The sequence below is a fragment of the Ursus maritimus genome, unplaced genomic scaffold, assembly GCF_017311325.1.
Source record: "Ursus maritimus isolate PB19 unplaced genomic scaffold, ASM1731132v1 scaffold_21, whole genome shotgun sequence".
NCBI classification, from domain to species: domain Eukaryota; kingdom Metazoa; phylum Chordata; class Mammalia; order Carnivora; family Ursidae; genus Ursus; species Ursus maritimus.
The window spans coordinates 39,361,126-39,385,032 of record NW_024424564.1 but is presented as its reverse complement, the minus strand read 5'-3'; the positions used below and the strand labels follow the sequence as shown (position 1 = coordinate 39,385,032).

Genomic DNA, 23,907 nt, shown 5'->3' with positions numbered 1-23,907 from the left:
ACATGTAATGAAATGAGGAAAAATTACAGGAAATTGTTTTCCTTGAATACTTTTATCTACCATGAACTCATAAAGAAAAAACGGAAATAAAAATAATATTCAACTTGTTAAGCTTGCATCACTGAAGAGGATTTAGATTTATATCAGCTGTCATGATTTTTTCAAATTAAAAATACAGTTACATGTTTCTATGTTACAGACATATCAGAATGAGATTTATAAAATAATTTTAGATATTGAAATCAGGCACAATGCTTAATGTATCTCAAGTGGTATGAGAACATTCAAATGAATTCATTTTAAATATAAGGTTCACTGAATTACAAGCTGTCCCATGAATGTAATCAACAGTTCTCATAAATGAACTACCTTTCTGAGGATAATCCAGTCACTTGCTAAACAAGTATTTACTAACTGACTACTATTAACCAGGCATGGATCCAGGTGCTGAGGAAATAGAAATGAACAAGAAAATCCCTGCCCAAAATAAATAATTTCTGATAGTTCTAAGTGCTAAGAAAATACAGTAATGGGAGAGGGACACTGCAACACTGGCCAACCTCTAATGTCATATAAGAGCTTGCCTCATCTGAATTCCATAGCTCGTAACTAAGTGTTACTATTCAGGTAAGTGCTTCCTTGGTATCTTGACATCGCTCAAACTAGGGTCAATATGGCAGGCTAATTATGATTTTGAAAATGGATCAAAACCATAGAACATTTACTTTTCCAAAGACTAAAATTCCCTACTATTATAAAAAGTTTTAGCTTTATTTAAAATGCCATCCTCATACCTTCATTTTTCCTTAGTACGTCCACGACACAACTATTATGATTAGAAGCATTAGTTGCCAAAGATGAATGTAAAGTGGCATTAGAATCAGTTGATGCTTTGAGATCTGGTCTGTTTTTCACAGAAGTTCCTTTCATAGCTGTATGTTCGGTTTTTGTATTGTTCACTGTATCACTGATCTATAAGAAATAAATAGTTTATTGTAGCAAGCAATGTTCAATTGAATAAAAATACATGTAAAAAACAAGCATAATAATTTACAACTTAAATGGTTTCGAAAATAAATTTACCAAGATATAAAACAGTTTAAATTATATTCTTAATTTGTATAGGATTATTCTTTAAATTTTACAATAGTTTAAGAAAACAATTCCTTCACTTAATCTCCATTCTCAAAAGATCAGTTCTGAAGGGGAACGGGAGGGTATATTCTGAGGGAAAAAAAACGCTATATTTTTATAAGTGGTAGTTAGTATTCAAGTAAATATGCATGTAACACAGGAGACAATACCAAAGCTACCGAGTTTAACATTTTTGTCAAATTTTCTTAAGAAGGTCAATATGGATATTAAAGATCTGATGACTCCTAAAACTAAAATCTCAGTTCAAGCAAATGAACTGTTCTGTATGAGTTTTCCAACGAGAGATCAAGATTTAATACATACACATATCAATATTCTTTACCATTAAACATTTTAGATAGGAATCTTTCTAATTCTGTTTTTCTTTGTCTTCTTATGCACACTATAATGAATATATTTGAACTTTCTGATAATTCAAGTCGTCAATGTGAATACCAGCTACTATATAGCAATACCTATGGGTCTACCGCACCACAAAAGTGATCTGGCTTCATTCAAAAACCCCAATATTGTTGCCCCTTTTTACTTAGCTGTTTTTTGTTACTTTTCTGTCTCCATCTTGATTGTTAAATATAACTCTATAGTCAGTTATAACTTCTTATGGCCCTAAAGATACTTCTCCATCACAGTCATGTTCAGAACACATGCGCTTATACCTACACATCATTGTCCTTGAAAAGAATCTACCGTATATTTAGATAGCGGCTTGCCATACAAAACCAGTGTAAATCCTAGTAAGCTTATTCATCAGTCTCTACAAGTACCTATTGTGAAGCACTTCATAAACAAGAAGGAACCTCACAAACATCAGTGCTCAATTTAGCAACTCATATTCTCTGGTCCACAAAGTACATGGTAAAGAAATATATTTCATATCCATTTTCGAAGTATTAGTTGAAATTTAAAATGAGTGTGTATGACATTAAAAAATGTCAAAAGACAGATTTCAAGATACAGTATAAATTATAAGGGATTAACCTCTGATGCTATGTGTAATGAGGGTAGACTTCAATTTCTCGCTTAGGGGTTCTTCATTTTGGCTACTATCATAGTGATCCATGGAGCGTCCCTTTAAAACCACAGTTACCTGCACATCATCCTAAAGATTCTGCATCACTAAATCTCGGGAAAGGCTGGGATTCTGTGTATGTTTGTTTTTTAATCTCAGAGGTGATTCTAATATGCAGCCAGGGTTGAGAACCTCTGCCCTAGGGTAATATGCTAAAAATATGAATAAAAATTGGGACTCTAACCTTAAACATTCATTTGTCACCATAAATTTTTTTTAACTTACGCTGTTAGGAATGGTGCTATTACTGCCTTGTCTGTGAGGGTCCATTCTGACTCCTGCAGGAATAAGAAAGTTCAGACTGACATGCTCTAAATTAGCTTCAATACAATATATTACAATCAAGTATTTCCAGAAGTTAGGTATTAAAGGTTAAAAAGTATCTTTATCAAAGTTAATCTATTTTCTTAATAGTTTGCTTAATAGTTGACTAAAATCCTTTCTAAAAGAACATGTAAAATTAAAAGTGTTTTTACTTTCCAAGTGCCTGTTACTGTATGAAATACTTTTGAAAAAAGCTGAAATATTTATGAAAGCTAATTAAAACCATCTCCCGAAGTCAGGCAGCATGTCAAATTAAGAAAGTACATCAGAATGAACTGCAGAACAAGCACTGTATCCCACATGTCTACGCATTCTACCACGTCATAATGATAAGACAGCCAAGCTTCAGAGTTGAAATGCAATGTATTTGATTAACCCGGCAGGAAACATCATATCATAAAATTTTTAAAACTAGGGCATAATTACTGGTTTTCCTGCAGTAACTTTTTAAAAAAGCATATGAGCATGCATGTTTTAAGGTGAAAATTATGTTACCTTGCATATTTGGTGCTGCTGAAGACTCTGACGATGCAGCTTGGTACGGCAAGTCTGTATTCAGCTGCAAAAGATAGCCCTCAACTGTAGGCACTTCATCCCATTTGACATGGAAAGAGTTGGTAGTGGCTTTGATTAGTTGTACTTGTGATGGTGCCGGTGGTTTCTCTAAAGAACAATATTGATATTATACATTGATATTTCAAATGTATCAAAAATATTCCCTATATAGTTTGTGTGGGCCTAGGGTCCTGAAACATCAGCAATGAGGATTTCAACAGTTTACCAAGAGGGAGAAAATTTACTCAGATAAACATAGCTATCATAGGTCAAATGAAAACAGTTTGGGGTTCTGATTCTATTTATTTATTTAATTATTTATACAAATAGCTCTACACACAAAACAATCCAGTTCCAAGCTATTTGTCATCAGAATCAGATTAAACATTTCTATGTTTAATCATAGAAGTGCAAGGGAGTGGGGGGAAGCAAGTATTTTATAGTTATACCTACATTATTTTACCTTCTTTGTAAGTTTTTAATTTCATGAGGCAATTTTCAGCCAATAGCATACATGTCAGAAATACTGTTAATGTTAGCAAAGATGATTTGGACATGATATTTTGGGAAAATGTAACTTCTTCAAGTTAATATCCTCTTATCAAAACTTGTACTACCCCAAACAAGGAATTACTTTGGTATAAAATACTACCAACATTTCCAAAACAAATAGCAATCGCAGACTTTTAGAACTCGGAAAAAGAACCTGAGATTATTTCTACAATACCCTTGTCCTCTTTTTGTTTACCTACCAATTCAGGGAACTCACAATTCTTGAAGGAGTACATTCCATCTTTAGACAGTTACATAAGAAAATGTATTCTTCTAGTGAATTGATATCTATAAGCTACAATTTAATCTTTATAGAACAAGTCTAATACCTATCTTTTTGTATCTTTTAGAGAAGCGGTCAGCAAACTGGCTGGCTTATGGGCTGTTTTTGTAAATAAAGTTTTATTGAAACAAAGCTATGCTCATTTGTTTATGTATTAGTTATGACTGCGTTCATTCTACAGCAGCAGAATTGCAGAGTTATAATAGAGACCATACAGCCTGCAAAGCCTAAAATATTTACTATCTAGCCCTTTACAGAAAAATTTGAAGACCGTGTTTTAGAGGATAAGTAAACCTAGTACCTCCAACTATTCCCCATGTAGATTTCTCCATAATCCTATTCACAATCCAGTTTATTTACATGTCTTAAAGTAAGACAACCCATACAAGCAAATAATAAGAAGACAAGTCCAAGAGGTACATCACCCACATAATAGAAGTTACATGAAGAGGAAATAGAGAAAACAGAAGGGTATAAACCAATGAAATAAATCAATTCCCAGAACTGAAGAACATGAGATTCCAGACTGAAAGGGCCCACTAAGTACTCAACACAATGGGTTAAAAATAGATGCACAAGCACATCACCATGAAATTTAAGACAGTGGGGACCAAAAAAAAAAAAAAAAAAAAAAAAATCTGAAAGCTATCAAGGGTGAGGGGGAAGGTCACATTTAAAAAGAACAAAAATCACAAGTGGTTTGGGTTTCTCAACAAAAAAACTAGAAGCTTGAATACGGTATAACAATGCTTTCAAAATTCTGAAGGGTAATGACTTCCAATGTAGAATTCTATTTCCATGCAAATGGCCAATTAAGTGGAAGAAAGACTGAACAAATCTCCAAACAATGAGAAATCTCAAAATAAATTTATCACCTATGCACCCTTTTCCTGGGATGTGTTCCACAAAAAATGAAAAAGTAAACTAAGAAAGGGAAAAATATGGGATCCAGGAAACGGGGAATCCGGCACAGGTGAGAGGCAAAAGATATCCCCAGGAAGATGATGAAGGGAGACTCCAAGATGATAGCTGGACTCGATTTGTGGAGGACAGCCATCCCAGATTGGAGCAGGAGAAATTTCTTCAAGACGATGAAATTTGATAGAATATCTGATGCATCTAACCATAATGAGAGAAGATTTAAACAAATAACAGAGTATGGATTGAATTAGTGGTAGATACATGCAAATCTAAAACAAACAAAAGTGACAATTATTAATCCATGGCAAATAAAAAATTGTGCGAGAAAAGTATCACAATATTCTACATGGCTCACCTGTGAACAGTGTTTATATGGTCATAATGTAAACAATAAAAATCGAACAAAATTATGGTCTAACCATATTGAGAGAATGAGGGTAGGAAAGGCGTATAGGAGAGAGGCGAGGAATGATGGGAAGAAGAGATAAATCCTTAATTTCCATAGTAGAAAGTGAGCATTTTATGCCTAAACATCAAAGTAACTATATATTCATGTTATATGGAAATATGGAAGTAAATACCAAAAGAACTGTTTAACAGAGTTGAAAGCAGATGCTTGTGAAGCAAGGAAAATGAGAGGAAGGTTGGAGCAAAGGACTGCTGTTTTTCATACAAAGCTTTACGGAATTAATCACTCTTTTAAATACTAACAAATTCACAAAGATTAACTAAAAGTGAAAAAAGGCAAGATGAAGAGCCCTCATTTCCCCAATCCCCAAATTCATGCCAACTTATCAAGAGGAGAAGCAAAATCTAAATTTTGACCTTATGATAGTGACCACAATTATTTTTAGATAGATATGCATGTCTAAAGAAAAGGTTTATGGAAAAACTGGCCACTCAGAGTCAGTAATTTTTAACCTTTTAAAGTCACAGATCCCTTAGACAATCTGTTGAAAGTGATGCATTCGCTGCCAAGAAAAATTTATACACACATTTTTCTTCCAATCTCAGAGGCTGAAGTTTATCCTTGGACTTCAGGCAATAACTCCCAATTTCAAAGATGCATCAGTAAGTTGGATTTTCTATATTTCTTTCCTGCTTGCTAGTATGTGCTTCTTCCATAGAAAATATTTACTCCCTTAGTTGTTCCATTTATTATTTTTTCAATTATCTTAATTTTAAAATTAAACTGCTTTTATATTACCAAAGCAAAACATGCCTCTGTAGAAAATACAGATGAGAGAAAAACCTTTCAGAAAATGTTGACTCTCACCTTTTAGATAACACTTTGGTACACAATGTACCAGATTTTACTTTTTATACACTTAAAAGACAGTGGAATCATAGGTATGTTTTATAATCTGCTTTACTCATGTAACAACACACATTACATCTCCAGATCTGATTTCTTGACTGACCTCCAGATTTCTTTATTCATCAACTACGTATTTGGTCTCCTTATTCAAACCTAGCATAGTCTAAATGAAACTCTTCATTTTCTCCATAAACTGGTTTTCTCCTCAGTCTTCCCCATCCCAGTAAATGGAAATACCATCAAGTTATTCAAGCTAAAGACTTCATCCTCCGTTCCTCTCTTTGTGCCACATGCCACACCCAATTCATCAACCAGTTCTGTCAACAAGAACTCCAAAACATCCAGAATTCATCCACTTCTCCCCATCTTCACTGGCACCACTGTAGTCTAAGACTTCTCTGACTCCTGTGAAAGCCTCTTAACTGGTCTCCTGTGTGCACTTTTGCCCACCTACAATTTATTTTCCACACAACTGCACTGCCCATTCCAAAACGTACATCCGATCACGACACATCTCTCCTCCCAACTAATAAACTACCCTCGTACTTTATAAACAACCTAAACTCTACCAAGATGTGCGAGGCCTTATGATCTGTCCTGCTGTCACTTCTCTAACCTCCACTCCTACGCTCTCCTCTTCCATTCAGCTCAAATCTGTTCCCAAATGTGCCAAGTATTCCTATCTCAGGGCCCTTATACTTGCTGTTCACTCTTGCTACAGTGTTTCTCCCACAGCCTTTTCCACGGACAGCATCTCCCTCCATTTGGATTATATCCCAAATGCCGTCTCATACTTTTCTAACTACCCACTTTGAAGTTAACCCCACTTCCCCATTCCAGTACCTCCCATGACTATCCCACTGGTCTATCTTACTACCTTCACACGCTTACCAGAAACGGAACTTATTTTATTACTTTGTCTGATTAGTGTCCATCATCCTACTGCCCTCATACTAAGAATATAAGTTCTTTGACATTAGGGACATTATCAGTCCCTTTCACTGCTGTAGCATTTCACTTCTCAGCATGTAAAACAATTTAGAACAATTCCTGACAGACAGGTGTCAGTCAATAAATATTTATTGAAAAATGGATGAGTTTGATATTTAAAAATTTTTAGTGTTGTAATACTTTTATAAAAATCTTTTTGGGGGTACCTACGTGGTTCAGTTGGTTGGGCATCTGACTCTTGATTTTGGCTTGGGTAGTGATCTTAGGGTCGTGGGATTGAGCCCCACCTCGGGCTCCATGCTCAGCCGAGAGGCTGCTTGGGATTCTCTCTCTCTCTCTCTCCCTCTAACTGCCCCCCTCCCATGCTCTCTCATGTACTCTCTCTCTCTAAAAGTCAATAAATCTTTTTAAAAAATCTTTTTATTTTGGAATACTTTTAGATTTACAGAAAAAATGCAGAGTTCCCATATACTCTTTACTGTTTCCCTCAATGCTAACATATTTGTTAAAACTAAGAAATTGACACTGGAATAATACTATAAACTACAGACTACTCAGATTTCACCTGTTTTCCAACTAATGTGTTTTTGTTGTTGTTGTTGTTGTTCTAATACAATCTAGGGTACCACCTTGCATTTAGTCTTCCTGTCTCCTTAGTCTCCTCCGATTTGTGACTATTTCTCACTTTCCTTGTTTTTCGTTTTTTTTTTTTAAGATTTTATTCATTTATTTGAGAGAGAGCGAAAGTGAGAGATCACAGAGGGAGAGGGAGAAGCAGGGAGCCCGATGCAGGGCTGGATCCCAAGATGCTGAGATCATGACCTGAGCTGAAGGCAGACGCTTAGCCGACTGAGCTGCCCAGGTGCCCCTCACTTACACTGATTTCTTGATTAAGACAGTGTTTTCCAGGTTTCTCCACTGTTAAGCTACTATTGGTCCTTTTCTATATTCTGTGCTTTGAAAGGGAGTCACTAAATCCAGTCTATACTCAAGAAAAGGGAAATTAAGTAACTCTCCTGGGATGGGGGGGAGGGAAGGAAGGAAATTTTCCCGGAATGGTAAGTAACTACATATAATATTTCTTCCATTCATTTTTAATTACGGAAAAGAGAGGCAGTGGCATTTACACTAAATCTCAAGAGACAGACAGTGTTCATGTATTTATTTACCTGAAGGAAAAATTACATTTGTTGAATACTCTTACCTACCAGTATCAAGATACCAAAGATCCTTGCAGCAAACTTGACTATTCAGTGCTTTTTTGTAGCCATCTCTTCCACTCCAAAAATACAATCGAGTGCCAATTGCAACAGCACAGTGTCCAGCTCTTGGTCTTGGTCTTGAATTTTTTTTATCTTCCTGAGAATCTGATACTAGGGTGGTCCACTCTGCTGTATCTAAAAGACAGAAATATCCATGACTATTATATTGTTCTTAAACAACAAAATAACAAAAATTCTTTTATTAATAAATTTTATTTCAGTAAGTAACTCTTAAAAGACTCACCGAGATTTAGGTAAGAAAATGAGCTAGTACATCTCCATTCACAATCATGAGGTGAAGTCTCAATATTCTCCCCCTTGTGTGGAACCCATCCACCAAAAATGTACATCCTGAACAACAAAAAGAGAGAAGATAAAGTGCTGGGTTTTTTTTTTCCTAAAGCTTTAATTTTTTTTTTTTTAGATTTAAAATGCTAAGAATAGACTGAAATTTCTTATTTGTTGACTCAAAACTCTGGGACTATTCACTTACTTAATCATGATCAAGGTAATGGGAATAAGATAATGAATAAAATGGTCTTCTCTGAGGAGTTTACAATTTCATGAAGCAATACAGAATCAAATTCTTTCTCTCTGGCAAGTTGAAAATCAAAATTATATATAATATACTAAACGTACGTCAGTCAGAAAGATAGTCAAATGGCCTATGACACCCAAAATCAAGTTCAGAGTTGTATGTATACAGTAATGAAAGAGGATTAAGTTTCTTATAACTTTGGTCACTGATATCTACTCAAATAAAAAACTTTAAACTATGTTCCTCGGGGCCCTACGAGTTCTTGAGACATGCCTAATAGCTGCTGAAGGAGAAGGGCTCATCAGGCAGCGCTTAGGGTCCATATGACCTCATGCCAACCAGACAAGCTTGATTTTCTATTTTATATAGAGAGTTCCAATGGAAAATCACATTTTATAAAAGCGTTCTGATATTCTGAAAAATATATCTTATTGGATTTTGTTTATGGCTATTTTTAAAAAAGAACTAATGAGGTTCTAGTTGTTTCCTAAAACATTACTGGTAAGAAAAAGTCCCTACACAAGGAAAACACTTAATTAATTTCTATTTATACAATAATGTACAAATAAGGAAACTTGCTGATGATAGTATAACAGCTAACCTTTATGGAGTTTATGTACCAGGCACTGTTTGGAACATTTCAAACACATTAATCCACTGAATCCTCAAGACAACCTTGTGAAATAGGTTTTTTATTATCTGAATTTTATATGTGAGGAAATTGAGGTACAAACAGATTAAATTTCCCCGCCCCACGCAATACAGGACAAATACCAAAACTGGAGACTTGAATTCATGCAATCTGGTTGCGGAGTTTATGTTCTAACCATCACTCTGTTCAAAGTTCAATCACTGACCATACATACTGAGTACATACCTGAGTACAAATCCAGCACTACCAAAAGTAAGTAAACGAAACACTGAGTTAGGTATGTCAAACCTGGCAATGGAGGCCAGGCCAGACAACACTCTGCCTCACACTTATTTAATACCTACTCTGCGCAAGGCACTGTAAGAAATGCACAGAAATATAAGAGGCAGCAGGATAAGAAAATGGCACAGTAAGTATTTTAGCTTCTATAGGCTTATTATTTTAGGTTTAGTAAACACAATCAAACGTTGTTAAATTCAGTAATCTATTTCTAAGCAATTGGTAACACCACTTTTCTCTGCGTGTATCTTTCTTAACTGGGATTTTAAAAAAAAGTGAAAAAAAAAAACCACCATACTTATTTCCTATAACACTGGCTGTGTGAAGGCTTCGTGGAAGTGGCACTGTCCCTTTAGTTTCTGGTTTTGACCAAGACATAGTTTCTAGAAGTAAAAATAAGTATATTAGCAATTTGGTTTAGTAACAGCAAATTACCTCACCTTGCAGAATTTAAAAAATAAAACAAAAAAGGACTTACCAAAAAGAAGCAAAAATGTTTCAAAACCATTACATGAACTTCCTCTTAAAACAAACATTTCCAGCTGACATAAATAGCCAATGACAGTAATCTATTTACACTTGAATGTTTGCATTTGTAATGGAGAAGTGTACTTAGGATGCCGCCAATTTTGAATTAAAACCAGATTAGGGATTTTAACATTTTAGGTAAGAGCACATTGTGTAGAAGATAGTCAAAAGCGAGAGGCACACTTACCCATCGCTCACTCACTCCTAGGCTGTCTTTAAAAAGAGCTAGCCACAGTTTTTTCACTGACCAGCAATAACATCACTAATGCTACATTTCCTGTAGACAGAGTAACCATATAAATTTGATCATCCCCAAGTGGGACACTTCACAGAGCGATAATTGGTACTATTGATAATTACACACAGGACAATAAGCATCAATCAGGGCCCTCTCAGGCAAACCATGACATATGGCGACCCTATTTGTAAGGAGCACAGGAGAGTTACTGTAATAAATCAAACATTCATTTGTTTAACTTCATTGACCAGCAGCCATTTGCATCACAGGTCGGCTGTCCCAGAGCTGGCTACAAGTGCCTTCTATAAATCTAAGTGTAACTCAATAAATGCTGTAACCAAAAATATTTTTCTAAAGCAATTTTTACATTTGCCCTTATCAATCATAACCGATTCCTGAGCCTGAATCAAGGTAACTTACCTAAGTCAAGTTGCCATAGATCATCCAGGCGAGCACCACACATTCCACCAAAGACATACATTTTAGGGCTTCCAGAATCTTTTTTGCAATATATGACGGCTGTGTGGGACTCTCTTGGAGAAGGCACAATCCCTTTAGTCACTGGAATGCTCCAACCCACAACACCAGAACCATGCTGTAGCTCCAACTCATAGAAATCATTCAAGTATCTAGGATATCATGAAATAAATTACAACATTAATATAGTATATACCTTTTATTTGATTTTTGTTTCCATTTATAAAGATAATCTATGTTTACTGTGAAAAACTCATTTAGTACCAAAAAGCATTAGAAGAGCAAAGACCCCATTCCTCATTCATTCAACATGTATTTATCAAACACTACTGTGTATCAGGTACTCTTCTGAGGATCAGTAGAGAACAAAAGAGATTTTTAGAAAATTCCTGCCATCATTTAACCAACACTCTTGTCCACGACAGCTGTGATGGTTTCAAAACATAGCTGCAAATTCTGACACTCCTCCCATCAGGTGGTAGGGTCTACCTGTCAGTCCCCACTCGCGATTCTGGGTTACCCCACGACTGCTTCGACTAGAATAAGGTGAAATGACACTAGGTGACTTCTGAGGCTTGGCCACAGAAGGCTAATGCAGCTTCACTACAGAACACTTGTTCTTGGAATCCTGAAGCACCATATAAGTCAAAGTGGCACAAGAACCCCATGTGGAGAGGCACATATAGGCATATAGGAGGACGGCCCCAGTTCAGCCCATCCTTCAGTCATCCCAGTGGAGGCACCAGATATGGGAGTGACCCTTCAACACTTCCCATCTCAGGGCCTAGCCATCACTGCTGTGTCCTGTCTGAATTCCTGATGCACAGAATCCCTGAACATAATAAATGGTTGTTATTTTGCATTGCTAACTTTTGGAGGAGTTTATTACATGGTACTAGATAACCAGGACAATCACTATTGGCAATAATTGGTAACTACCCTTTCTGACCTCTATGAACATCCACATATGTATAAATGACACAGACTACAAACGTTGCTTTGCAACTTTTTTCTTTTAAAACTTTCACTCTATAATGTCATAGCAATGCCCTACATAGCCTTTTTTTTAAACTCTAGAAACTGGCATTAAACTCTTCATCTGTGACATGGATGTTTTCAATGTTTTGAGCAAAATAACTTTTATAGGAATATATTTCCTATCAAATTATTGCTCAAATATGAGCCCAAAATTAAAACACTTTAGGACATATAAAACTTCAAAGTTTAGGGGCCCCTGGGTGGCACAGTTGGTTAAACATCCAATTCCTGATTTCAGCTCAGGTTATGATCTCAGGGTCATGGGATCAGGCCTGCATTGGGCTCTGTGCTCAGCATGGAGTCTGCTTGAGACTCTCTCCCCTCTCCCGAAGCCCCTCCCCCCCAATACATAAATCTTAAAAAAAAACCAAAAACTTAAAAGTTTAGACATAAAATTGTTTTGGGAAAAAACGATTCTAGATGTTATTCCAGAAAAATAAGAAATCCAAGAAAAAATACACTGCATAAGAGAAACAGTAGACAGAGAAACCAATAATTTATAATATACTTAAATTGTTATTTTTTAAGATTTTTTTAAAATTTATTTATTTGACAGAGAGAGACAGAGAGAGCATGCACAAGCAGGGGGAGTGACAGGCAGAGGGACAGGGAGAAGCAGGCTGATGGGGGGGCCGATCCCAGGACCCCAGGATCATGACCTAAGCCGAAGGCAGACGCTTAGCCGAATGAGCCACCCAGGTGCCCCTAAATTTATAAGTATAGTTGTGAGGTCTAAATAATCACTAAGAAAGACTGACCAAAAAATTAACTTCTTAGCATTATTATAATCTGGAGTAAGATTCAAGAATACATGGAACGTATGGGAAAAGCAAAAGAAGGTAAAGACAATAACCTATTCTCAAAGATGACAAGATCCTTTCAGTTTAAATGTATGTGATCATTTTTGAGCAACTAAGGCAAGCACAGAATCAGCAATGTATAACTTTCAAATCATTAAAAGGAAAGAAAAAGAACAGTAAATCAAGAAAAAGTAAAGAAAAGGAAAAATAAGCAAAGCATAGTCTACGGAAAGCAATTAATAAGATGGTTAGGTAAAAAAAAAATTATAAAACAATGTCAAAAGACAAACTAGAAAAAGAAATTTGGCATACATCACAGAAAAAGATAAAATTTTCTTAATGTAAAAAGTTCCTATAAGATCAAGATTACAACCAATTACACAATAGATACAAATAAAAGGATATAAACTGATAGTTCACAGAATGAGAAATAAAAGTTGTATAAATGTGTATGTACACACACAGAGACACAGATAAACAAACACATATACGTACACACACACAAATGTTCAACCTCGTTATGATTTTTAAAAATCTAGCAAAGTCAGGGGCCGGGGGTGGAGAACCAACAACAAGCAGAATAAATGGAAAACATAAAACACAAAGGTAGGAAAAAACTTCTCTATTAGGAGACAAAGTCTCTTGGGGGCAGGAAGCCTGTAAGAAAAACAAAAGAGCCCTGAAACCAGGGTGCCTGGTGGCTCAACTGGTTAAGTGTCTGCGTTTGGCATAGGTCATGATCTCAGGGGCCTGGGATCAAGTCCCATGTCTAGCTCCCTGCTCTACAAGGAGTCTGCTTCTCCCACTGCCCCTTCCCCTACTCATTTTCTCTCCCTCAAATAAATAAAATCTAAAAAGAAAGAAAGAAAAAAGAACCCTGAAACCAGCTGTAAGCAATTAAGAGCAATGATAATATCAAAACTATCTGACAACTAACGTGGCATAGACTTACGCAGATAAGAACGGATGCCAGCCAGTAAGCTATACCAGTTCATACTGATCAACTGTTAGTCCTGTTTACAAAAGATAAGTCTACAACAAAATACTACACACAGATTGAAAAGTAGATATACAAGAAATAAACAATAAATTCACAATCTCACTGGGAGATTTTAACATGTCATTCAGAAGTTGACATGATCTACTCACAAAATAAAAAAGCTTCAAATAATAATTTAAAACAGTGATTTAATAAAGAACCTTGTACCCAAACAACAAAGAATTTATAATCTTTATGAACACCTATGGAATAATCACAAAAACTGATTGACATATACCACAAAGACAATCTCCAAAAAGGAGAAACCACATAGAACACATATTTTTTAACCCAATATAATAAAGCTACATATTAGCAACAATAACAAAACTTTCCATTTGGAAATTTTTACAAATTTATGCCAAATTACTTTTGGGTTAAAGAGAAAATAAAAGGGCGCCTGGGTGGGCTTGGTGGGTTAAGCGTCTGCCTTCGGTTCAGGTCATCAACCCCGGGGTCCTGGGATCGAGTCCCACATTGGGCTCCCTGCTCAGCAAGGAGTCTGCTTCTCCTTCTCCCTCTGCCTGCTGCTCCCCCTGCTTGTGCTCTTTCTCTCTTTCAAATAAATAAATAAAAATCTTTAAAAAAAAGATAAAATAAAAAGTAATGACAATAAGAGCACTACATATAAAAATCCATGGAATATGGCCAAAGCCATAATGAGAGGAAAATATGTAGCATTAATAGAAAATAACACTGAAAATAAGTGAACTACTAGGCATTCAAATTACTAGAAGTTAGAAAAAAGTTAGAAAAGGCACCAAAATTATTAAAAGTTTAAAAGAAGTTAGAAAAAAAGGAAAAATTTAAAGAAATGGAATGAAGAAAATAAGTGAAAAATAAAAATAAATCAATAACACTAAAAGATTGAGCTACCCTATGATCCAGCCATTGCACTACTGGGTATTTACCCCGAAGATACAGACGTAGTGAAGAGAAGGGCCATATGCACCCCAATGTTCATAGCAGCATTGTCCACAATAGCTAAATCGTGGAAGGAGCCGAGATGCCCTTCAACAGATGACTGGATTAAGAAGATGTGGTCCATTTATACAATGGAGTATTACTCAGCTATCAGAAAGAACGATTACACAACATTTGCAGCAACATGGACAGGACTGGAGGAGATTATGCTAAGTGAAATAAGTCAAGCAGAGAAAGACAATTATCATATGGTTTCACTCATTTATGGAACATAAGAAATAGGAAGACCGGTAGGAGAAGGAAGGGAAGAATGAAGGGGGGGGTAAACAGAAGGGGGAATGAACCATGAGAGACTGTGGACTCTGGGAAACAAACTGAGAGCTTCAGAGGGGAGGGGAGTGGGGGATTGGGCTAGGCCGGTGATGGGTATTAAGGAGGGCACATACTGGATGGTGCAAATAATGAATCATGGAACGCTACATTAGAAACTAAGGGTATACTGTATGGTGACTAACGTAACATAATAAAAAATTATTAAAAAAAATGGTTCTTTGAAACCACCAAGCCACTCACGAGTCTGATTAGAGAAAAGACAACACACACATTTATAAATGAGAAAAGAGATGTGACTACAGATAGATTCTAAAGATATACAGAGAACTATCTTACAATTTTTATCAAAAAATGTAAAAATCTAAATGAAATGGGTGATTTTTCAAGGAAAACATAAATTACAAAATGATTCAAGAGAAAGAAAATCTAAATAGATCAATAACTATAAGAGATATTGAAAAGGTAGGCAAAGATCATCCTCCTAAATTATACCAATTTCAGACAATTACAGGAAATTTCTACTAAATTTTTAATAAATTATGTTATCTAAGCATAATAAAAGATGGAAAGCTTCCCATAACCTCAGAACACAGCTCTGATTATGTTCCCAGGAATAACAGAGTCCTGATACTCAAATCAGATTTGAATAGGACCCCACTACCCCAAATAAAGTCAATACAGGAAAAATCACTAGTGACTATAGATAATATAAATAAATGTTAGCAAAATGAATTCAGCAAAGTATGAAAAGAACACTGTAATGCAATGAGTTTAACTACAAATAAAAAGATGGCTTATATTTCAGAAAATAATAATATAATTAACACAATGAATTAAAGAAAAGAAACAACAAGCTCATTTCTATGTCTGAAATGAATATGAACATCCATTTTTAGTTAAAAAGAGAAAAAAAACTAATTAGCAAACTAGAAATTTTTAAAAACTTCCTTAATCTGATCAAAGGCAAATACTAGAAACTTATAGCAAACATCACAATTACTGATAGAAAGGTAAATATATTAATGAAACAGAATACAGTCTTGAACAAGAGTTGACAAACATTTTCTGTAAAAAGCTAGACAGTAAATATTTTAGGCTATGGGAGCTCTAAGGTCTGTCACAACTACTCAACTTTGCTCTTTTTTTTTTTTTTTTAAGATTTCATTTATTTATTTGAGAGAAAAAGAGAGCATGAGATAGAGCACAAGCAGTGGAGAGGGAGAAGCAGGCTTTCCATGTAGCAGGGAGCCCAATGTGGGCCTCGATCCCAGGATCCTGACCTAAGCCAAAGGCAGCCACTTCACCAACTGAGCCACCCATGGGCCCCTCAACTTTGCTCTTTTAATATGAAAGCAGCCAGAGACAACATGTAAATCAATGGGCATGCCTGTGTTCCAATAAAACTTTATTAACAAAGACAGGTAGCTGGCAGGCCAAATTTGGCCCACAGAGTGTAGTTCATATTCCCTGTCCTGAAAGCCCAGAAAAAGACCCATTTATATGAGGATTAAGCTATGATAGAGATGGGACTTCAAATCAGTGAGGAAAAAAATAGCTTATTTAATAAATGGTGGTAGAGAATTGAAAATCCATCAGGAAGAAAAAGTAAAAATCGTCATACTAGTCACAAAGATATATTCTATTAATATTTTAAACATAAAGAACAAAGCTGTGAATGTACTAGACAGTTGTGGGGTAAAAGAATCTTCCTAAGCAGAAAGCAATAAAAGAAAAATATTGTCAAACCTGATAAAACAAAAATGAAAACCCTTTTAAAAAAGGCAAACAGAAGACTTGGAAAAAATATGAATTATGGTAATGGATACATGACATAGTAAACTGACTAAAATCATTGAATTATATGTATAAAAAGGATGAATTTTATGGTATATAATTTTTTTACAGATTTTATTTATTTATTTCACAGAGAGAGACAGCGAGAGAGGGAACACAAGCAGGGGGAGTGTGAGAGGGAGAAGCAGGCTTCCCACCGAGCAGGGAGCCCGATGCGGGGCTTGATCCCAGGATCCTGGGATCACGACCTGAGCTGAAGGCAGACGCTTAATGGCTGAGCCACCCAGGCACCCCTATGGTATACAATTCATACTCTATTTAAAAAGGAAAAATGAATAAGGATAGGAACAATTTCGAAAAAGGAATCGCAAATTTCCAATAAGCATAGTTAATCAAGCTCATTGCCAGTTTTTAAAAAAGATTTATTTATTTATTTATTTAAGATAGAGGGCAAGAGTGAGCATGCACACATATGGGAAGGAGTAGAGAGGGTAGAAGAGGACAAGCTGACTCTGCACTGAGCCTGCAGCCCCACATAGGGTTGGATCTCATGACCCCGAAATCATGACCTGAGCCAAAATCAAGAGTCGGACACAACTGACTGAGCCACCCAGGTGCCCCAATCATTACCAGTTTTTTTTTTTTAAAGATTTTATTTATTTGACAGAGAGCGAGAGAGCACAAGCAGGGGGAACAGTAGGAGAGGGAGAAGCAGGCTCCCCGCCACCGAGCAGGGCGCCTGATGCGGGGCTTGATCCCAGGATCCTGGGATCATGACCTGAGCCGAAGGCATACGCTTAACCATCTGAGCCACCCAGGCGCCCCTCATTACCAGTTTTTAAGAAATTAAAATAAATCCATTAAATGTATTTCACCTATTAGTTTGGTAAAAACTAAGAGGAGTGAGACAATTCAATATCATTAAGGGTGTAGGCAGTCCCGCACACTGGTATTAGGAGTATAAAATGGTTCTGTCTCTTTGGAGGTTGATTCAGGAATACCGAACAAACTTGAATGTAAATACCCTTGACCTCCCTCCCACTGAATCCATTTAGAAGTACGAATCCTACAAAAATTGGGGCGCCTGGGTTGCTCAGTTGTTAAGTATGTGACTCTTGATTTCGGCTGAGGCCATGATCTCAGGATCATGAGATCAAGCCCTGTGGCCAGCTCCATGCATAGCATGGATTCTCTCTCCCTCTGCCCACCCCCCCAACCCTCACTAGCTCTTTCTCTCTCTAAAAAAAACAAAAACAAAAATAGTTATACATGTGCAAAGACCGAAATAGCAAAAAAGTAGAAATATTTAAATGTCTACCAGAAGGGGAATAGTTAAGTAATTTGCATAATTCAGACTACTTTTCAGCCATTAAAAAAAAATAAGGTCAATTTTTATCTACTGCCCTAAAAGATCTCAAAGATACACTGTTAAAGGAAAAAAAGAACAAAAACAAACAGGTAAACACCCAAAGTTGCAGAGCAAGAAGAAAGATCCCACTTCTATAAAAGAGAATACATGTCTGTGTAGGATCAGATCAATGTTCCCCACCTCCCCTCTCCTGCTAGGCAGAACACTCAGTCCTGGACTGCTGACCAATGGAATGTGAACAGAAATGAATCCGCTAGCTTTAACCAGAGGCTTTCAAAAGCACTGCATCTATCTATTTGCTCCCTCACGCAGCATAAACTTGAGAAGCTTGCCCTTTATACACAATAACCTAAAAAAAGCTAACTAATAAATGTTACATGAAAAAGGTTCTAAAAGATGCACATCAAGTTGAATTATGTGTTTGCCTGTGTTGGAGGACAGTGATGCTGTAAGAAAGAACTGCATATACTTTCTAAGTTCTTGCATTTTTACAAGTCTATCTAGAAAAATCTGTTCAATGTAAAAATGAAAAAGACATGTGTCAGAAGTAAAAGTATCTGGAATAGTATGTTGGGATAAATTTTTTTCCTTTTCTCCAGTTTTCAAGTTTACCATGTTTTAGTAAGTGTCATTTTTTTAAAGTTTGGAAAAGACAAAAAAGCTAAGACTCTAACATCAATGTTATGTAGGTAATATATTGATGGCAACCTGCAAGTATTTTGAAAATGATGCCAACGATCTTATTTAGCCATCAGAATGACACCGAAACGTAGATATTGAATCACTCCCATTTCACAGTCAAGGAAAACAGGATTAGATCACTTCCGCTAAAGGACAACCACATGGTAAGCAGTGAATCAGAAAACAGTCTTTCGGACTCTAAATCTCCAAATCCTGAGTGCTATAATGACAATGTGATCAAAACAATATGCAAAAAAAAAAAAAAAAGATAGTGATTAGTTCTGTTTGGAAAAAGGAGACGATTGGTTCAAAAAGTATTTGCTAGTGTGAACCACTGTAACAGCTTCCTGTATGAAAAGTGAATATGATAACCTTTATTTTACAGTGAGATTTTTGTCACCAAATTCCCAGAGACATCTAATTTGAAAATAACCATTTGTTACTTTTCATTATCATTAATGACAAGTGAAATACATTATGGCTCAATATATAAAAATAGGTTGCTATAAGCAATTACATTAGTATCATTTAATAAGATGATTTCTGATTAGAAAAGGCATAGTTTTGAAAACAGATATATATTCCAGGGACTAAGGAAAACACAACTGCACACAAATTTGTTCACTGTTAGGTTTAAATGCAAAAGGCTAAGTTTCATCCCTTTTAATAACTGAAAATGGTGGAAATTAAATGTTCTTAATCTAAGTCATAAAGTAAACATTTGGTCCAAAAAAGAATCAGCATACCTGGGAACATTATTGTTTGAATCTTCACTTTCATTTGCCAGACCACCAAACAAATAGCATTTGTTACCATATAAAGAGAAGCTATGTCCAAGCCGAGGACACGGAGGTAAACCAGAAGAAGGGGGGTGGGGTTTCACTTTTTTCCATAACCAACGACTTGCCTATAAAAGAGCATAAATACAATCAGACAATATCAAGAAAGCGTTCCTATATTATCAATAGTATAACATCATACCAATACATTTTAATTGAAATCCAATCAGAAGGTTCCAATAAGCTAGTCTAGGGACAAATGACAAGTAAACAGGTAACTTCTGCAACTAAAATAAACACTGAAACAGAAATTCAGTTTAGTTTTCCTGGGGCGCCTGGGTGGCTCAATCGGTTAAGAGTCCAACTCGATTTCGGCTCAGGGGCATGAAGGCCCAGTGTGCAGCCTGCACAGGATTCTCTCCTCTCCCTCTGCCCCTCTGTCCCCCATCCAAAAAAGGAAAGAAAGTCAGTCTAGTTTTCCATATTCACAGCCTTCCTCAACAACAACCTAAGCCCAGAATAATAAACACCAGTAGTTCAAAAATATTTTCTAGATGAAAAATTAAATATACATAGCTTTAAGATTAAATGAAATTTATATATTCTTACTTTCTGAAATTAGGTAATCCATAGATAGTATATATTTCAACCTTTAAATAAGCATAAAGATCATTTAACAAACCAAACTCCAAAACTTATGCTCTGGCTATGGATGCTCTATTTACCTAAAACCATTTATTTATCAGTAGGTATAATTCACCTACACCTGACAATCAGCAGATGTCCTCATGATAACAGCCCTGTGAACATATGCACAGTTCAGAAATAAAAGTCAATTAAGGGCTGTCAGAGAGGGCTCTGAGTGTGGTTTAACAGAACCAAATTTATAAAGGACATATGAAACTGTACCCCTTTTTTGTATGTATTGCCAGGGGAAAAAATAGTGTTTATTAGTGTGAGGGTAACAATCTCTATAATGAAGGCAGAGGTTTGCAAAGTATGGTCTGGGGACCAGCAGCAGCACATGGGAACTTGGAAGGAATGCCAGGGGTGAGGCCCCACACCAGATGATACTGATTCAGAAACTCTGGGGGCAGGGACCAGCAATCTGTGTTTTCACAAGCCTTCTGATGCTTCTGTTGCTGCTAAAGTTGAAGAACTAAGATACAAAAACCTAAACGTGTAACATGTATAACTGACGCTAAGTAACAGATATCTTAATGTTACAACTGTTACACTGGGTATTGAAAAAAGACTGACATTAGAAACTCTGGCTTTTTAGTGAATTGGAAACCTTTTTCTTGAAGCTATAAAATGTGAAGCTCATACTATGTTAAACGTGTAATGAAATATTTTGCAATCTTTCAAAGAATTAGGAGCAATATTATTAAAGCTGAAAATTGAGATAAATTTGAAATATACTTACTTGCAACTCATATAACTCATTGCTGTATCTTCCATATTCAACCATTCCCCCAAATACTAATATTCTGGTACCATCACAGACAAATCCATGGGCAGCGCAACCTGGAGGGATGTCTCCTCTAACAGCCGGTAGGAACCACTGATTTGTAACTAGTTGCCAAAATAAAATTAAAACCAATGATAATAAACAGTTATCGCAAACTATGAGTATATACTTTACATTTATTATCTGTATCAGTGGTTGTTGGAGATGGGAGATGACTTTGCCCCCAGGAGCAAACTAAAAATGTGTAGTTGTTTAACTGGAGGGAGGGGAGAGATGCTACTGGCAACTAGTGGGTAGAGAATAGAGATGCTGCCAAACACCTTACAATATACAGCACGTGCTCTTACAACAAATAATTCTCTGGTTCAAAGTGGCAGTAGTGCTGCTGTTGAAAAACCCTAATCTGTATAATTTAATTCTTACCAAAACCCTATGTGGTGAGTATCATCATCTCTATTTAACAAGTGAAATCTGACATTTAAGTTTGGTAACTTTAGCGCTGATCCTGGGGAACTGGCAGAGCAAAATTCAAACCAGGTCTAACTTATTACAAAGCCAGGATTTTTACACTATACCAAATTGTCAAATAACTTTTAAACTATATATTAGAGTGCCAGGAAGAGGAGAGGGTGAAAAAACGAAATTTCTCCTAGGCCACTATTTTATTAACCTTAAAATGACCACTATGATTAAGTTATTTGGTGAAAGCCACTGATCATGACATAGACCCGAAATTCAGTGATTAACCTTACACCAAGGAAACAGCTTTCTCTTGCTAGCTGGCGCATTTACAAGTTGGGGGAAATGAAATTCCATCCTCCTTTCTATCCCAAAGGCACTCAAAGGCAGGGCCTCCCCGGCCAGGGGCACTTATGATTTGTAGCGGTGCTCAAGCTGACAGTCCTCTTTCCAAGCGCTGCACAACCAAGCTTCAGCACACACACCCAACTATACGGAGAGACAGGCGCCGGTCTGACCAACGAACCACTTCCCCGCCAGTTAAGAGGGTTACCAATGGGGTAAAAATCTTGACTGCCACCTGCCAGATACGGGGTTGTATTTGGGGTGAAAGTACCAGGCCTCTCGTTTTCCCTCCTCAGCCCTCCCCTCGCCCCGATTCGTTTCCTCCTAAGGAAAAACCGCAGGTAAAGACGAGAATGGCCCGGAGCAGCTCCGGTTTGGAGTTGGCTTTGGTTTTTGACAGGGGTGGGATCTCGAACCCCCGGGGTGGGCAAGACTTCGGGAAGAGGCCCTGGCGGGTGGAAACGGTCTCTGTCTCGCCTACGTCCGCCCGCAGGGCTGGGGCGGGGGGGTCTGGGACCGCCTGCCGGAGGGCCGGCCAGCCCCGCTTGGGGCCCGGTTCTGCCCCGCAGGCCCTGGGGAGACGGAGCTGCCACCCAGGACACTGCGGAACCCCGGCCGCCTGGCCAAGCAGCACTCCCCGCGGCCCGCCCGAAGAGGCAGTGACCCGGCGGTGACAGCTGTCAGGGCCTCGGCCGCCGCCTAGCCTCCCCTCCCCCTCCGCGGCTCCCACAGGCGGGGCCGTAGAGCCGCCGCCGCGCCTACCTGTGTTGTAGACGTGCAGCTCGTCCGCGATGCCCTCGTTGCCTCCTCCAAAGATGATCATCAGCTCCCGGATGGCCACGGCCCGGTGTCCGTGCCGGGCGCGGGGGACCGGCCCCGTGAAGGAGGAAACCCGCCTCCAGTTGAGGAGGCTGGGAGCCGCCATCTTCCCAACCCCCGCCCCTCTGCCCACAATGCACCGCGCCCGCTCCGGCGCCGCCGCTCCCGGGGGAGGGTGGGGACCCGCCTCCAGCTGTGCGCTGGGGGTGGGGGTCACGTGACCGCGGGCGACCCGGGCGAGGCTGGAGGCCGGCGGAGAACCGAGGGGTCCGGGCAAGGGAGCCCCGCCCTCACCCCCGGGCGTAATGTCCGGGCCTGGCACCCTGGGCAACGGGCCTTCGGGTGTAGGGACAGTCCTACCAAGTCTCCCCTCCCCACCCAGGGCCCCCCGTTTGGTATTTGCGGGAGAAGGTACAGCGTTTTCCTTTACGGCCACTTTAATTGAGCATCTAGGATGTGCGGGCCAATCAGACCCTTTGAACAGTTACAGCGCAACGGGGAGAAAAGCTCGCGTAGAGGTTCGAAGCGGCGGGAGCGCGGGGCGGTGGGGGGGGGGAGTCAGCCTCGGCGGGCGGGTGACGCGCGCGCCCACGGCGCCCCGGCGTCCAGGATGCCCGCGAATGCGGGAGGAGGGAGGCGCCTGCCGCGCGAGCGAGCGGCCGCGAGTGCGGCGCCCTGGCCGAACCTGAGGACGCCGGAGGGAAGGTCGGAGCTAAGCCTGCTCAGGCACATCAGGCACTTGAGGTTTTGTTGGGTGTCATGCCAAGAAGTTTAGCAACAGTTAGCCGCGAAAGGTTTTTTTGTTTCAGCAGGTGGGAAACTATCTGTAGGTTTCCGTTTTATTACTAGCTGACATTTGAGGGTCTTTCATTGCCAAACGCTAATTGCCTTATGTGTATTAACTCATGATTCTCCCAACAACCCAGTAAAGTGGGTACTGTTACCTCCCATTCG

General features: G+C 38.2%; 1 protein-coding gene across 2 annotated transcripts in view; it reads right to left on the bottom strand.

The window, feature by feature from the left end:
* HCFC2 (host cell factor C2) overlaps positions 1–23,088 on the bottom strand; it is a 40,064-nt gene extending 16,976 nt beyond the window's left edge. For both annotated transcript variants that reach the window (XM_040637393.1, XM_040637394.1), the window contains exons 1-10: positions 22,897–23,088; positions 21,286–21,434; positions 19,827–19,987; positions 11,046–11,254; positions 10,158–10,242; positions 8,635–8,741; positions 8,337–8,525; positions 3,044–3,211; positions 2,450–2,502; positions 795–972 (exon numbers count right to left, since the gene is read on the bottom strand). In XM_040637393.1, coding sequence (XP_040493327.1) covers positions 795–972; positions 2,450–2,502; positions 3,044–3,211; positions 8,337–8,525; positions 8,635–8,741; positions 10,158–10,242; positions 11,046–11,254; positions 19,827–19,987; positions 21,286–21,434; positions 22,897–23,059 — 1,462 coding nt within the window. In that variant the 5' untranslated portion in view covers positions 23,060–23,088. The remainder of the gene's footprint in view (positions 1–794; positions 973–2,449; positions 2,503–3,043; positions 3,212–8,336; positions 8,526–8,634; positions 8,742–10,157; positions 10,243–11,045; positions 11,255–19,826; positions 19,988–21,285; positions 21,435–22,896) is intronic.
* Positions 23,089–23,907: the final 819 nt, after the last annotated feature.